Genomic DNA, 14956 nt, shown 5'->3' on the forward strand with positions numbered 1-14956 from the left:
ATTCTCCCGTCTTGTTGCTATAAATTTCCTTGTAAGTTACTTACGAGAATTTGTCAAAAGTACTGGATAACAACTTCTATCTGATAAGTTTTAGTGATCTCATTAACCACGTGATGGATAATGTATGGATATTATAGAGAGAAGTTAAAGTTAATCAGTTCTGGGGGGTAAAGGGTTAAACCTTACTGTGACAAGAGGACAAAACAGAAAATATGGGGTCAACTTAGAAGCCTTATTCAAGTTTACTAGATAATTGGGACAATCCAAGTCATGGTCTAAAATTGGACATAATTAGCTTTCTCAATTATTTCAAGTATCATCAAATCTTATTTAATTACAGGACATGGAAAAGCCCTTTCTGCTTCCCCCCCTCTGCCCTTCAAAACAATTCTGACCAAAACAGAGCCTGGAAAACAAAAAAAAGCAAATCAAAGCAAAACAAAACAATACTAGCATTGACAACCAGCACATGCTAACAAAAAAAAAAAAACCCAAAACACAACGAACAAAAAAACAAAACAAAAATAACCCCTTCCAAGTAAATTCAAAGGAATGTTCATCCAGAAAGAAGTTTACACACATTTTTTTATCAGTAGGAGGTCATATGGTTTTAGGATAGGAAAGGAAAATTTGTATAAAGGAAACAAAGTTTGTGGTCAAGAAATTGGGCACATCAGTCAAAGAATGCTCTTCTGGTGTTTGCACCAAATAAAGTCTCCCTAATCTCTGGCATCATCTGCAATAACAATGAAAGAAACATTTAAACAATTTTGTCGCTATTACTGATAAATGGATGTAAAAAAATTAACTCATATGCTACTTCAATATAGGATATAATTACACACCTGTTTACTCATCATTTCAAGGCGGCTCTCTAATGTGTTTACAACTTTAATCCGTCCTTGTTTTGCTAACAATTCAACACCACCCGCACTGCAGTTGAATAGAATAATAATATAAATATATATACAAAATAATTGCATAAAAATTACAAGGTTGGTTTGGATATGTTTACAGCCAGTCTGTGTAGGTGACAGTTCAACATATTTTGATGCAGTTCTAATGTCACAATTCAAAAGTGAGGCAGGATGAGTGCATTGTGCAAACCCACAATTGTCTACTTTGTTCCAGCTTACCATAAAAAAACAGAGATTGTTGCTGTAAGAACCACTATGAATGTCTCTCACCTGGCATAGGGCTGACTGGAAACCTTACAAATTCAGAGTGGTAACACAAGAGCCAGAGAAATCACTATTAAACCCTTCCTTTGACCCCTTAGAGTAACTAGTGTCTAATTTCTCCTTACAATATCACCTGTGAATCACATTACGGTCATGAGAATAAAGGAAATGATCAATCACTAAAACAATCTCAATTTCCCCTCTCGAGTAGGCACCCCCCTTCTCCCTCACTTTTTCAAATAGTAGGGATACTAGGAAAACCTATCTCTTTTGCCACCTTATAACTTTTTAAAGCTTCAACTACAGAAGAATCAATACAGAATAACAGTTTGATAATACGCACCCCCTTTGATTAAGCACCCTCCTCTCAATTAGTGACCCTCCTTTTGGCTGAAATTTTAAGTAAGTGCCCGGGTGTGGAAGTATGGTATTTCTAACTGCTCTAGCATCAAACATACTTACCAGTCAGAGCCTAGAAATGTCTGCTCATCAATGCTTAATTCTACACTTTTCTTTGTGGCTTTTTTATATTCCTCAACAGCAGCATCCTTTACATCCTGCATAATTATTAAGATATTATAACTACTGCAATCTTTTAATTTTCATTCCTATTCAATTTTATTATACTGCACTACTAGTCAAGAAGTAAAATTCAGTGTGGTGTTAAAGTATGTTCAAACTTTGTAAAATTTTTATGTTGCATTACACCAAATAGTGGCTTCATTTTTGAGAAGAAAAATCTATTTTAGCATCAACCAAATGTTTACATTGTTATTTTATAATTCTGGTTGTCATTAGGTCAGTTTCCATTGAAAAAAATCTTACAAAATTATGGATTCGAAATTTGTTGAAAGCAAACACAAACTTGCACTAAAAAAGACCCTTTTCAATGTGCTTACAACCAAGAAGTTCAGACATAACTACTTTTTTCAATGTTTGTGCAAGGCCACATACAATCAAAAATTTTAATAAGGAGTTGAGATTCAGACCCAAATTTGTTATAATTAGATTTGTGGATATATCATAGAAATCCAAAGTTAAAAATACTACCTTCATAATATCAAGGTCTTGTTGGCGACACCGAATTGACACAGCTGGCTCCAGGAGCTGAAATAATCCCTGAAGAGAAGACATGAAAACACTTAAAGTACTCATACCAAGTAGTTGCAAACAATTACTATGAAACAATGACAAAATGTGAGGCAGCCACATTGAAATTTAGTGCCCCTGGTATAATCACTATGTGCAAGGTGATTATAGTGAGATATAATGCAATTATCTACCAATAAGAGTATGCACATCTCTTTTCACCTGAGCAATTGTACTAATACCAAATGTTAGATGAAGCTAAACTTACTTGTGTTATAAGGCCTTTGACAACTTGCGAATACTGAGTCTTGTCTTGTGTCACCTTACCAAGCTGTTTAACTGCATCATCAAGTATAGCCTGTGAATAACATGCGATAAGATTCATCCACTTAATGGGTTGACTAAAACAAAACCTAGGGATTCCTCTTTTCACCAAAAATTGATAATACAAATAGTAAGAATCTTTCCCTTTATCTACTTCAATCTGGATTGTTTTGCAAGTCTAACCCGTTCCACTTCCGAGATTTCATTTACTTTGTAATTCTCCTTCCTGTCTGCTACACAATTTCCATGAAGCAAGTTTGAAGAATTTTGCACTGGATAAACTAATGATTCACTTCTGATGCTTTTCTTTATTCTCACCAATCATCTGCTTGACACTGTATTATCATTGTAAAGTAAAACTCTGTCTTGGTCACTGATGGGAGGTAAAGGATTAACCATGTAGGACATTTTGACCTCCCAAGTCAAATAGGGTTTAAAGTTTTAATTTCTGATTTGACCAAATCTTGTCTTCACATTTAAAGTAAGTTTGTAATTACCTTGATATGATCATCCTGTGCCTTGAGGGTCTTCAGTCGTGACTGATTCAACTGATTTGATCTCTGACTAAATATTAACATTGACAAAAAATATGTATGCAAAGATTGTTTTCAATATATATATAAATTAGATATATGTTGTCAAAATTGTGTTATATGTACATGTGATTATATGATACACAATAGATTTTGAGGTAAATTTTCTTTTTGTATGCAAAGATGAAACTTTTCATTTTGTGGATTTTCACATCCAAGTACTAAATTATTCATCAAGGCAAAAGATTCACAACATCAATTATTCAACAACAAAAAAAATCAGCTAAAAAATAAATGTTACAAGATATCGTTCAAGTTTGGCTTGGAGTTTTAAATTTTACTTCTGCTTGGTTAAATAACTATACTACAAAAGGAGCCATAGGTACCAAAAATAAAAAGGCTTCAAGATAAACTGAGCTAAAGATTTTTAATAAAACTAAAAGGCGATCAGCTAACAAGCACTCAACTTTTGTTCTCAATAATCCTGTATAATGATTTTTTTCACTACTGGAAATAAAACTAACAATCTCTTGGAAATTTTGTAATCACAGCAAAAATTTACCTTTTCATTCCTGTTTTATTAAGACATAAATTACTCAGTCCCAACATCTCTAAAAAATCTGATGAAAATGTCTTTAAAAACGTGAACTATAATATACATGTATATCGTATTCCTACCGTTAACAATTTAATTACCTACAGTGGCTAAACTACACTTACATTTTCTTTTGCAACTCAACTTGCTTTTCTTTCTTTTCATAAAAAGTCATTATTTTGAGACGCTCCTGCTGTACGAGGCGACCTTTCTCAATATTGAACTCTTCTTCTGCCTAAAAATAGGTAAACGGGACAAAATTGAAGGGGTTGCTTTAACCCTTTACTCCCTAACATCAGTATCCATATTCTCCTTACTACTCTCTAGACATTTCCTAAGGTTCTGACAAGGAGAATTTGTTCGGCAATCATGAGCTTCTTTAGTTGGTGATCATCTCCTTTATTCTCATGACCTTAATGTTTAATTTAGGGATGATGCTGTAAGGAGAAATTAGATGCTAGTCGCTCTTAGGGGTTAAAGGGTTAACCATTCTAGATGATACTTTTCATTCTGGGATTTAAACCAGCGCTCCCAAAGCTTTGCTAAGTCAACCAGGATTAGTAGACTTTCCCAGAGAAAAGCATATTTTTTGATTACTCATTCTTTGAGAAAGCTTCAGACATACCACCCTTTTCTTTGACCACTATAAAGGCTATAAACTAAGGTTGTAATATGGTGCCAGTAATAGGTAAGCAATGGGTAGATCACGAGGCCATCAACAAGAATAAAAAAGGAAGGGGTACTTAAGAGTACACTGTACCTTTCACCTCTATTTTTATTGATATACTTTTTTTTTAAAACTATTCCTAAAACATGATTTTGCCTTTTGTAGAATGATGACTTAGGACCACCTAGATCTCTGCATGAACTTGAAAGAGTATTGGGTATCAGCTGTCACGAGTGAAGATACACACTTTAAGGTAAATGGTGATTTTCACAAGATAAATAGAAGATCTAGGGAATATGAATGTGAACATCCACCCTTTGAGCCGATGGAACCATGTAAAGACATGTTAGGACGAGGGGAAGACGAACGAAAGTAAGAATGGAAAGTTTCAAAGCTTAACACAGGAAAAGGATATAACCCTTGTGCTTCATTTCAATTCAGCACAATCACGATCAACGAATACTTAACTGTTGGTCACAAACAAGAAAACGCCAATTTTTATCCTACCAGAGAGAAATAACAACTCACAGTGACGTCATTACCAAAAAGGACTCGAACACCGATGAAATGTGTAAGTGTTTCAGCTGATCACACCGGTTCTGGATTATAGGGAGAGTTTAGGCGTTATTATTTACAGAATAAACGTTTTCATCATCAAGGTACCTTGGCGTCGATTTCCTCGACCTTTTCCTTGGCTTCCTGCTCTATAAATGCCATCATATGTTCGATCTGCAATACAAGCGACTCAGGTGTTTATAACCTTTACTTTAAGGTCGAACTGCCGATAACTGCACCTCAGAATAACTCGAACTGTAGGAAAAAGGGATAAACAACGTAGAGACCTACTTGTTTTCGAACTTCAGCGTCGTTAAGGGCCATCCTGATAACTAGTGGAGATGGACCGCACAACTTTAAGATTACTACTGTAAGGCAAGTTGAGAGCAATTTTCTGTCGGCTTCAGGTGTATGCTGGGAAAACAAATTCGACCCAGGCACCTTGCACTCGGTACGCTCTGTCCTTGAAGTACCTGGGGAGAAGAAAGCTTTCAGCGGCTGCTACATGTTTTGGTCCTTTCAAAAAGGAGAAAATTAAACATGAGAGCATGAAGCAGGACTTGCAAAGTATACAATTTCTTATCACTGATAAATATTTTCTTTTAGATGCAAAAAAATGAATGAATAATCAATTAATTGAATATGTAATTTTAATTACCTCTGGCTTATTTTAAATGGACGGTACTGGAGGTTGGAAAGGATACGACATTTCGAAAATTTTCAACTCCGAATACAGTGCTTCTAGTGTTCTGGTCGGTTCACTTAACTCCAGTTATCGGCTCTTAGGATCCATCAAATGTTTTTTGCTCATGCGCGATTGGTCTAAACGTATCACTAAGAGGGATATCCGAGGATATCATCCAAATGATTTTCCTGATGTTCGAACCTTACGTCCGCTACGATAAGTCTTCGTTTAAAATTTAATTCAACAAGAGAGAGAGTTTTATGGTTGTTACAGAAGAAGGGAATATTTGCTTGTTTATAAAGTCTTATGTGAGAACACTCAGAGGAAACATCCCACGCAGAAAACAGGAAGCTATTCGTAAAAATTTTTTCACTCCCGTTACAAAACATTTGAAGGATAATAAACAGAAGAGCTTTGTTTTGCGCGAAAATTTGTCTGTTCCCGGAAGCTCGCAGTTTTCCTTAAGCTTCGCTTCCCGGGAATTTGTTCGCATCTTGGAACAGATAATGACCGCAGACAAATATCCGTGTGCATATTTTCGCGCCAAATAGAGGCTACTGTTTATATAGTTCGAGTCACCTTACATGAAAATGTAATGCGCCAACTGTCGCGGAGCTGAAAAAGGGCTCCCTAAATCCAAAAGTTCAGAATTTAGCAAAATTTGATTATTCCATTCGCGCTTGTTGCTACGTGCGTCGTTGGCTATTTACCCTTTCATATCCAGTGGAAATTCATGGAACAATTGTTAGGTACGGCCTCTTATTATTTTGTCAAGGAAAAAAAGTAAATTTTCCTATGAAAAAGTCTATTATCTTCTTTTATTTTTTTTAACTCAGATTTTGGGTTGCGCTTCGCATAGGATACTTTTTCCGTTCGCTCAATCCTTTTTGGTCTTTCAAGCATTTCTACCATTGATTTACAATGTATGTAGATTGCTTATGAGACCAATAAAGTTGGTAAGCTGTCAGAATCCTACACAGCCTGCCAAAAGAGGAATTTTTTCTTTCTTTGCTTTTTAACCGGGTTTGCTGAGTCGAGGGCGAAGCGAGTGACAATTTGAACAAGTAGAGACATTTTTCTGCAAAGAATCAAAGGTTTTTTTTCTAATGTCGCGGTCATCTCATTTAAAGCCTCTTAAGTCATGAAGAAAATTAACAGTTAAAGAAAAAATTCTCACCCGCCCCAAAGTGCCAAAATAATTTTCTACTTACCGTCTCAACATGCGTTGCTAATTTTATCACCTATACAATTAAAAATTAAATATGCTTTGTTTGACTTTCATACATTACATGAAAATGACTTGAAAGGACAAACACACACATTCTCCCGTGTTACCATAATTTTCCTAATTCGATCTGCAACCTAACTCGCTCTCCTTTATTTTTCGTCAAAAACGGTCGATCGATCAGTTTTGTTCGTGCTTTTAATCATTTTGTTTCGTAAAATAAAGACCATTTCCAAAGAGAAAAAGTAGGAAATCTAGAAATGGTTGACTCGCTATAATGGCCTCGTTTCAACAAAGTAAGCGGTCAGACAACGGGCGATGCATTGTGGAAGTAAGGTGAGGTATTGTTATTGAGAAGTTGACATCGTTGCGTCTCACAGCTGGAGCTTGGGTTGCCTGTGGCTCACAAGGTGCCGCTTCAAAGCAATTAAGTCGTTGTCAGGTTGTCTCTAAGAGACCCGACCCGCTTCTGTTGTAATGCTAGAACGATAGGGCGCAGTATTAGAAAAAATCAGTCATAAAAGGACGCTACAATATACATTTCTGAATATTGATTTTAAAGTGTGTCTATTTCCAGTACTTCAAATACTTCCCGACACGATCAAGCCCTTCAATAACATTACATCTACTAGAGTTAACCATGTCAAACTAATGCAAAGTGTGTTGCACTCTGTGATCCTTGGATGAGTAACTAATTAAAAGGGTAAGTGTACTATTCAGTATTTGAAGTTTTCAAGTTTCTATTCCATTTTTCATTTAGAGGCGGAAAGACTGAAATCACTTTTTTGGATGTTAAGTTTTTCCTGTCAAACGTTTTGAAATAGCTTTCTCTCGCCTTTCTACTTTGAACTATCATTAGTCGTGTGTCAAAATAATCTATATTGGAATACATATTGAGTAAACACTGGTGGGTTTTATGTAATTGAAAATAAATGTTCTGGCTTCAAAGTAAACGCTGTGTTCGCCAAGCAGAACGAAGAAACAGGTAAGAAAACAGTGAAAAACCTTGCATGCAGACTCAGATAAAACTGAATAAGGTATAAGCTTTGAGTATTTTATTTGAAACTTATTAAGCTTCTGACCTCTATTGCACATTACTATAAAGCGAATACTAGATTATTTTCAGTCCTACTGAGATACGGCCACGTATAACACTACACTGTTTGTAAACTTTATGAATTGCGCTATTAATGTTCAGGATACAGAAAATTGGCTCGGAGAGTTTGCTTAGGGAATTTTATCCAGCCTCTCACTTACGAAGCAGTTTCGATTTGTGTGTTCCATTTTTAACAAGTCTTCCATTTCAAGTCTTCCAAGCCTTATTTCCCAAACAGCCCCGCTGAAATTTTTCAATGCCAATTAAGAGAAGCTCGAGCACACAGTGTTGGAATTGAATAGTTATAGCAGGCAACCGATTTGACTCCACAATAAAACTCCACTCCTTAACTGCTTTAGAAGATATTGTTATTATTTATAATGTTTTATAGCGTTTGCAACATTTCAACTGGTTAAAATCAATTCGTTGCATCGTTCAGTCTCAACACTTGTCTGTCAAAATCACTTTTCATCGATCATGGTCGTTGTTCAAAAGGAGGCACAAATTCATCATAGTACTTAAGATCAGCAACCGCTGGAATCTATTTCGTAAACGACACACATTAGTTCTTTTAAGAAAATTTCTAATTTGGATTAGTCTTGGGTCAAATTTACGGCATAAGTATGAGGCGATCAAATGGTATGAAATGGCGTTAGTTTGAAGTATTGCAAATCTGCTCTCTCTCGCCAAATAATTACCTTTCTATAAAACTCTTATCGCCCTCGATACACTACACTTAAGTTAAAAAAAGAGTCTTCAAATACACTTAACACGACGTGATCAAAAGACAAACTCTCATCTCTCAGTGATTGGCACCTCTTTTTCCCTTTCATCAGTCAGACGAATATTAACTCAATTTCATGTAAAACAACTTCAACAGGCTCCAGTTTCTGTATTCAACATCCGTAAGATGGTTTTTTTGAGAAGATTGCTTGGGATTTTTTTGGTATTGCTGGTTTCCGTGATAGAGATTTTTGCTCCTGATCCAGGTAAAACACATATTGCTAATTGAAATTCATAGGGTGGTTAATGGGTCATTGAAAAATAAGTATTTCATATCGTAAAAGTCGTTTTTCCTTTCTTGCTCTATTTTTCTCAATGCCACAAATAGATGTAAAAACCTTGGGAAAATATATTGTTGATTTTCTAGCTTGACATATGTGGCCACTATAGCAACAGTATTAGTTGCCGTTAAAAAAAAAAATGAGAAAAAAAATATTTGTCACATTCACTCAAAAATTAGCTTGTTGATGGTCAGAGTATTTTAAAATGTCATAAACTGTCTAATCCTTTTACGTTATGATTCATTAGGAAAACGTGTTCTGGCGAGACAATCAGACGCCACTTACTCTCCTGGTACCGTGACAAAGAAATTCATCGCCACATATGTTGTTTTGCTGGACAATGGCAATGAAATTGAGTATAGTTATGAGGATGTAACAGCTGTAGTGCATGACACAACTCCCAACTGGACCAGCTTAGGAGATCGCGTGATCGCACCGTCACCAAAAGAAAATACGAGCGAGCAATACCATCTTGGTTTCGTGTCTGATGATTTTTGTCTAGGAAATGACACGGAAACGTATGAAATTACCTTGGACCGAGGACACATAGTCGAAAACTGCACGCTGAATATGTTGCGTAAACTCCCTTTTTTCTCCTCAATTCGCCAAGGTGATCATACAAATGTCAGTTCGACTGACGTTCTGATATCTGCTACCTCTTTGATTTTTAGACGGGGTCGATTGCCGAAGCGGCCTTACAAGAAAGATTAATGGATTGGAAATTTTACCCTTGAAAAGTTTGGGATACAATTTTCAAGACTCACACTGATCATTTTCATTTAAGAACTAATTGAATTGACATAATGTGGAGAATACTGAACTGCAGTAAAAAGTGTGGATAACGCTATCCAACGGATAAATCGCTAACTAGCAGATAACTGTTAACCACAGGTATTGAGAATTTTCCATTGCATAGGATTATCCACCCTTCGAGAAATCATGGCCAGACCTGTGGCTCTACTTAACTGGCATGCTCCATTCTTTTCTCTTGCAGTTGGAGCTCGCGTGTTTGCTCGCGGAAGAGACGACTCTTATTATCGCGGATTCGTGAAAAGAACAAGTTACCATGGAAACATACTATACATAGACGTGCAACTGGACCAGGCGGAATCCATTTCACATCAAGCCAATGACGCAAGAGCCATCATCCTGGATATCATACCATTGTACAGTCACGTGCACGCCACTCAGCGCGTGATTGGCTACTATCCTGGGTACTCAAGTTATCTTCCTGGAACAGTGATCAGACGGAATACAGATTGTTGGAAATCAGCTTACCGTGTCAAATTTGACATGGGGGGACAACGAGATCAGGATTTTCATGAAATTAGAATTCTGCCTCCTTTTGTAAAATTTCTATTTTTTCTGTAAAGGGAAAGCCAAACCCTATTTTTTGCTAAAAGATGGAGGAGACAATGAAATTGAACAGAGCAAATTAAAATAACTAGCGTCACAAATGGATTTGATCAGTTATTGGTTCGAATGCTAACAAAATGCCCGAAGAAGCAACTAGTGGGACATGTCATCCCATGGATAAAAAAAAAAAGTAAACAAATAATGAATAAGGGCTTGTGGTAATTCGCAACATCCTTTCTGCGTCACGTTATCGTCACTTTGTTCTTAATTAAGAGATTTCAAATCTCTATGAATAACTGTTTCACAGCGTTCAACCACCCCTTTCCCCGTGAATTATCTTACGCATGCGGAAAACAAAAACGGCCTCATCTTCATCATTCATATTATTGAGTCACCAATTTAAAGAAAAGAGACGAAAGTATTTGAAACATAAATCTTGGAACTGAACGTCACCACCTCAAAAACTTCGTTTATATCACAGATGACAGTCGGTTTTCACAGAGAATCCAAGGGCTTCAAATCGCCGGTACGTTTATTTTCTCAGTTTTTATAGGTCTCAATCGGTTGATTCGTTCCATACCCATACTAATAAAGTATGTTTTTTCATGTTAAGTATTTTACAGTAAGAATGGCCGTTTTTATGCTAAAGACGTAAGCATAAAAACGGCCAATAGAAAAACGAATAAACGAAAAAGGGAGAAAAAAGAAAATCTCACTTACACGAGCTGTTATTGTTAAGAAAGTCACAATTATAGACAGTAGACTGTTCTATAAAAAAATATCACACTTACCTTGCGCTAAGCAATGATTTAGTGCTCATGATAAGAAGGTCGCATGTATATACAGCAGAATTTTCTTTGTATCTCACTCTGTTGACCCTTCTAATTTGTCGCACACACCAATCGATATCTGTTCACTTGCTCGAATGAATGCGTATTGGGTCGGGTACAATTCGACTAGCGGTTCAGGTACGAATCGACTCAGAGCGGTACGAGTGTACTGAATTTGGGCATGAAACGACTTAAAACGATCGAGGGTACTAAACGACATCAGAACAATGGAATATATCATAAGAAGTCGATGAAAATTCTGAGTAAAAACGTGCGAACAGCTTGCAGCGCGGGAAAACGCATTCTGATCGGCACTGAGAAACGATCTGTCGCGACTTAGTAACATGCAAAGTGTAATAACGAATTTGTATTACAACCTGGCTTCAATAAATATATCATGTATTGTTTCCTTTATAATTCCTCTGCAGCAAAATAATTGGTGTTTATGAAACAAAACGTTGAATGTGAAAATTGAAATTTAATATCGTCAAGGGAAATGGCTGAGGAATAAAGCGAGACGGAGTCCATAACCGAATAAACATGAAAACATGAATGAAATAAATAACTTAGGGAACACACGGTTAGACGAATAATCAGCGAAGAATTTGTTGAAATAAGATTTTACTATGGATTAAACCAACCTTAAGAAAAAAAAAACAACTCGCTTGTCTTAAAATTTTTTACCATTTCATATATTCTAGAAAAGCGTTGGCTAAATACTCAATTTTCCGGAAAATTATTATTTTTTTATTTTTAATCAATAAGACATACGTATGAGACTCGTATTGAATCAGTATGTATTTATTCAATACCAAAGAAAATTCCGCCTTAACGAAATTCGGTAAAATTTGTTTCTGCTCAAAATGAAGACAAAGTATTCATTGTTAAGTCTGCCGATATTGAAAGTAAGGTGTCTCGTGTATTGAAGTTTGGATGAATAAATTATCAAAGCTGCTGTTAACCTAAATGAAATTAAAAACCATATTCGCGCCTAAGTTCGGCACTTGAACAGCACACTCATAATTGAAAGAAATAATTGACTCATAATTAAAATTTGAAAAGTAAACTTTATTGAAAAATAGTAATGTTGACTGAAAACTCTAAAACGTTTGCGGAAAGATTAAGCAACATCCGGTTAAATAGAAACATTTTCGTCAAGGGAAAGACGTTGGTTACGAAATGAATAATTTTGTAACTTAGAAACCGCAGACTGGAGAGATTTCACTAAGGCTTTTAAAACCATAACCTCTTGTTTGGTGCTAATTGGCACAAAATCCAGCCCATATGGCACATTCTTGACCAATACAAGCGTTTTTCAAACAATAAACTTAAAGCTATTAAATATTTACGATATTTGGACCTATTTTACTGCTTTCCCGTTCTTTTAATTACATTTGTAATTATCTGGAAAGAAAGAAAGCTCTGAGTGTTTTAGCCTGGACTCGCAGGATGAGTCGATATATGATACCAGGAAAGGTAGCCATCAGAGACAGATATTTATTCCTTTGATTCCCTCTGAGTTTCAATGGGCAACAGGTGACTAAAAGGGCACGATAATACCTGACTAACTTTATTATTTCTTATTTTCGTAAGATCCTGTTGGCGCGCCGCCGAATGCTTGCTTATCAGTAGCATAATCGTTTTTGGTTCAGTGGGATCGCACCTTTGATCAACAGTTCACAGATATCATGGAAATGAACAATACTAGAAATGTCGCCAGTAATATCCCAAGAAACTTGTCCGGAGATTCGTGTAAAACCGAGATGGAAGGGGTGGCGGAGAAAACGGTCTTTACCGTTGGCTATACAGTGGTCATCTTGGTGTCTCTTGTGGGCAACACTCTGCTTATCAGCACGGTGAAAAGGAACAATCGACTCCATACTATTACTTATCGCCTGATCATAAACTTGGCCGCCGCGGATATACTAGTGACCTTTTGCAACATGCCGGGAAGATTAGCCAGGCATATAACAGGACGGTATCACTGGTTTGACGGTATACCGGGAATTATCGTCTGCAAGGCTGCAAGTTTTATCTCTGATTCAACGGTCTCCTGTTCCATTTTAACACTGACGGCCATCGCATTCGAGCGTTTTTGTCTTGTTACATTTCCTCTCAGGAAGATTGTGACCATCAAGATCGCGAAGTTCATGGTTGTTGCTATCTGGTTGGCGTCCTTCCTCTCTGTATCTCCGCTTCTGTACGCCATGAGCGTCAGGGAAATAAATGGAGTTATCTACTGTTACGAAGATTGGTCGCCTTTGTTTCACCAGGAAACAGCTGCAAAGGTGTACACAGTAATTATGTTTGTGTTCCTCTACGCTTTACCTCTGCTGATCATCTGTGTTTTCTACTCTTGCGTTGTTTATAAAGTATGGATCCGGCCGGTACCAATGGCCTGTCGCTCAAACAGAGCCGTAGAGTTAGACGCACGGAAAAATGTCCTCAAAATGCTTATTATTGTGGTTGTGGTCTTCACATTGTGTTGGCTTCCTTTACACATTGCATTTTTTCTTTACTTTTTTCAAGTGCATGAATATCTCTGCGGAATTCCCCAAGGAGGATTTAGCATCGGGTCTGTTGGGCTCTTCCTCAGCCACGCAACATCTGCAATCAACCCGTGTTTGTACGTGGCATTCAACAAGGATATTCGGAAGGGATTTCGAAACATATTGCTGTCATGTTGGTACACCTGTGTTAGGTGTTGCCGTAAATAATGTCAGAAAACAAACGGTGGTAGGCAGAGCAGAAAATAACTGAGGACGTTTCGGGATGTTTCCAGTTTCACCTGACTAAACTATTAATTCTATGTCTTTCCATTTCCACCGTAGAATTAGTTATCCCTGACACCAATTTGCTCCTAATTTAAAAGAACACTGACCGTGGATGACGTGAAAGATTCTAGCAGTGATATAATGACAAGCCTGATGGACTGTGGAACGAAGAATTGTTCAAGCGCTCGGTTGTGGACTATCATATGCTGTGTTCCAGAGGCTGAACGAGATCAAACTGGTGATAACGAACTCTTACCAGGAATGGTAAAAATAATGGGGCACTGAAAATAACAAGGGACATACCATAACCTTACCACAAGCCAAAAGTTTTGCCAAAATTGAAATTTTAGACAATAAAGATGATTTTAGCCGAGAGAGGATGAGGTCTATTGTCCCAGCTGAATCCACAAGGATCAAAGACTTGAAACGCGATTTTCACAAGAACCGTGGAAACTCGTTGAGCTGACGTCAATCGCCCAAGTTCCCTATTTTGCATCGCTACATTCTCGATCCCAACGATTTCGTTTCTTGACTGAAACGGTACATGAAAACTAGTGGCCTTCACGACGAGAATGGCCGCATTTTATATATATTTCTCAAAGACTAACCTGTATTCAGCCTACATCCTCTTTTTGGTAGACGCCATTTTGTCTCCAAAACGAAAATCGAGTGAAGATAGAACAATAATCTTATGAAGATTTGAAAGTTTTAAAATTGTGCTTTGCTCATGTTATTATTGAATTGATACAAAGTTTATTAAAAGAGCAAGATGTATTACCTAGGCAGGGTAAACCACAAACAATGATACGTTATTTACCTGCAACCATCCTACTGCAACGAAACCCTTTTATTCAGCTATTAATAGCAATATTTAAATAGGCTGGCTCAGTTCAGCTTAAAGCTGAATTTTAAGGGGGGTCTGTATAATCATTATAAAATCAACAGATCTATATAAGTACATATATAATTATATGGATATAGC

At 36.8% G+C, this 14956-nt stretch overlaps 3 protein-coding genes across 4 annotated transcripts; 2 read left to right on the forward strand and 1 right to left on the reverse strand.

Moving 5' to 3' along the window:
* Position 1: 1 nt before the first annotated feature.
* Positions 2-5346, reverse strand: LOC131768430 (V-type proton ATPase subunit E-like). The gene is made up of 9 exons (XM_059084167.2): positions 5236-5346; positions 5053-5118; positions 3848-3957; positions 3092-3158; positions 2539-2628; positions 2232-2300; positions 1644-1738; positions 846-933; positions 2-736 (listed from the first exon to the last, which is right to left on the reverse strand). Exons 1-9 carry the CDS (start codon positions 5266-5268, stop codon positions 674-676), a joined length of 681 nt encoding a protein of 226 aa, XP_058940150.2. The 5' UTR covers positions 5269-5346; the 3' UTR covers positions 2-673.
* A 2150-nt stretch (positions 5347-7496) lies between these two features.
* LOC131768453 (uncharacterized) lies at positions 7497-10430 on the forward strand. 2 transcript variants are annotated; one of them, XM_059084193.2, is made up of 4 exons: positions 7497-7557; positions 8831-8939; positions 9262-9624; positions 10009-10430. In XM_059084193.2, the coding sequence occupies exons 2-4, from the start codon at positions 8861-8863 to the stop codon at positions 10383-10385; spliced, it is 819 nt and encodes a 272-aa protein (XP_058940176.1). In that variant the 5' UTR covers positions 7497-7557; positions 8831-8860; the 3' UTR covers positions 10386-10430. The 2 variants fall into 2 exon arrangements, with proteins under 2 accessions (XP_058940176.1, XP_066015826.1); XM_066159729.1 differs by lacking the exon at positions 7497-7557 and adding an exon at positions 7859-7891.
* A 2464-nt stretch (positions 10431-12894) lies between these two features.
* Positions 12895-13917, forward strand: LOC131768454 (substance-P receptor-like). The gene has a single exon (XM_059084194.1). It carries the CDS (start codon positions 12895-12897, stop codon positions 13915-13917), a length of 1023 nt encoding a protein of 340 aa, XP_058940177.1.
* Positions 13918-14956: the final 1039 nt, after the last annotated feature.

The sequence above is a fragment of the Pocillopora verrucosa genome, chromosome 1 (genome assembly GCF_036669915.1).
Source record: "Pocillopora verrucosa isolate sample1 chromosome 1, ASM3666991v2, whole genome shotgun sequence".
Classification (NCBI taxonomy): domain Eukaryota; kingdom Metazoa; phylum Cnidaria; class Anthozoa; order Scleractinia; family Pocilloporidae; genus Pocillopora; species Pocillopora verrucosa.